Source organism: Priapulus caudatus, unplaced genomic scaffold (assembly GCF_000485595.1).
Source record: "Priapulus caudatus unplaced genomic scaffold, Priapulus_caudatus-5.0.1 Scaffold1149, whole genome shotgun sequence".
In the NCBI taxonomy this organism is placed as follows: domain Eukaryota; kingdom Metazoa; phylum Priapulida; class Priapulimorpha; order Priapulimorphida; family Priapulidae; genus Priapulus; species Priapulus caudatus.
The window spans coordinates 50,613-52,131 of record NW_014578210.1 but is presented as its reverse complement, the minus strand read 5'-3'; the positions used below and the strand labels follow the sequence as shown (position 1 = coordinate 52,131).

Sequence of the window (1,519 nt, the reverse complement as noted above, 5' to 3'; positions counted from 1 at the left end):
CGTGTGTGCGTGTGTGCGTGTGTGTGTGCATGTGTGCGTGTGTGCGTGTGTGCGTGTGTGTGTGTGTGTGTGTGCATGCGTGCGTGTGTGTGTGCATGTGTGAGAGAGAGAGAGTGTGGTCCACCTGTTGCTGCTACTGCTGCTACTGCTGCTGTTACTGCTGCTGGTGTTACTGATATTACTGATACTAGACAATGTTTTTGGCTTCAATGGGAAGAACAGGGGTAGAAATTAACTTTTGAACTAGGGAGTCTAACGGACTGGACTCCCTGCCCTCAAAAAGTGGGAGTCCGCAGCAAAATGAGGGCGTCTGTGGTCTGAAATGAAAAAAGTCTGTGGTCTGAAATTCAAAATTAAAGATTTGCTGAAAAAATACTGTAATTCCGCGAGGCCGTGCTCTGGAACGAAACCGTTAGTATAGCAGAATTTTCAGGGAGTCACACGGACTCCTGCATATGTAAAACCAGGGAGTTCGACAGTAAATCGGGGAGTATTTGACTCCGGACTCGCGTTAATTTCGCACCCTGGAAGAATATTGTTTCATCCACCGTATATATATATATATATATACAGTCATATACACATACGTAGACCCTCACGTGCGCTTGTGTATACTTACACGTTGTTCGTGTGCATGCTGTGTGTAGGTGGCGAGCGTTAAGATGGGACCGTTCAGCTTCACTCTGGCTCAGGTCTACATCAGCTTCATATCGACCCTGGTCGTACTGCCTGCTAACATCCTACAGGTGCAGCTATTCCGTAAGGTGAGACACACGCTGACATACGTTTCTATCAGGTAACACTCGGCCAGCAATAGGTGATGAATGCCAGTGACATAGGTTTCTTCATCTTAACATCGAGAGGTAACATACAACAACCCCAAAAAAATATCCCCTGAAAAAAAATAAATAAATAAATATACCCAGATCGACATTTCTGAGACTTCCCACTGCTCAAGTAAACAAGAAAAACCACCCTTGGTATAGAAATCAGCACAACTATAGAGCGGTTCTATGCTCCACGAATGAAGCCAGAATCGAGCATCGTTATCCTGTCTAAACGCGCTTCATAGGCACGCGTCTTTGGTCTGTGTTCTTGCAGGCACGGCCGAAGAGAAACGAGGTGGCTGTTGGTGGCATCACCGGACAGAATAAGAAGTTCCAGTGGAAGGCTGCCACGGCTGAGACGTCACTGTGGAGCAACTTTGATGAACACAAGACGAAGTTCCACGGGTAAGCTTAGCTCTCACCGATCAGATCTTTACACAGTATAGAGCTTATAGTAAGACGAAGCTTATATTATATTATAATGTGATATACACCACACACACACACACACACACACAGGTGCACACACACACACACACACACACACACACACACACACACACACACACACTACATGAATATCACACGTTTCCTGGGAGTATAGAGGCAAGCCATGTGTCTACTATTCATGTACATACATTTATGTACATACATATTATATTTCATGTACATACATTTATGTACATACATAT

At 44.8% G+C, this 1,519-nt stretch overlaps 1 protein-coding gene across 1 annotated transcript in view; it reads left to right on the top strand.

Moving 5' to 3' along the window:
- The first annotated feature begins 651 nt into the window (after window positions 1-651).
- Window positions 652-1,519, top strand: part of LOC106815565 (polycystic kidney disease protein 1-like 2) — a 14,874-nt gene continuing 14,006 nt past the window's right edge. The window contains exons 1-2 of the mRNA XM_014820035.1: window positions 652-764; window positions 1,102-1,232. Coding sequence (XP_014675521.1) covers window positions 663-764; window positions 1,102-1,232 — 233 coding nt within the window. The 5' untranslated portion in view covers window positions 652-662. The remainder of the gene's footprint in view (window positions 765-1,101; window positions 1,233-1,519) is intronic.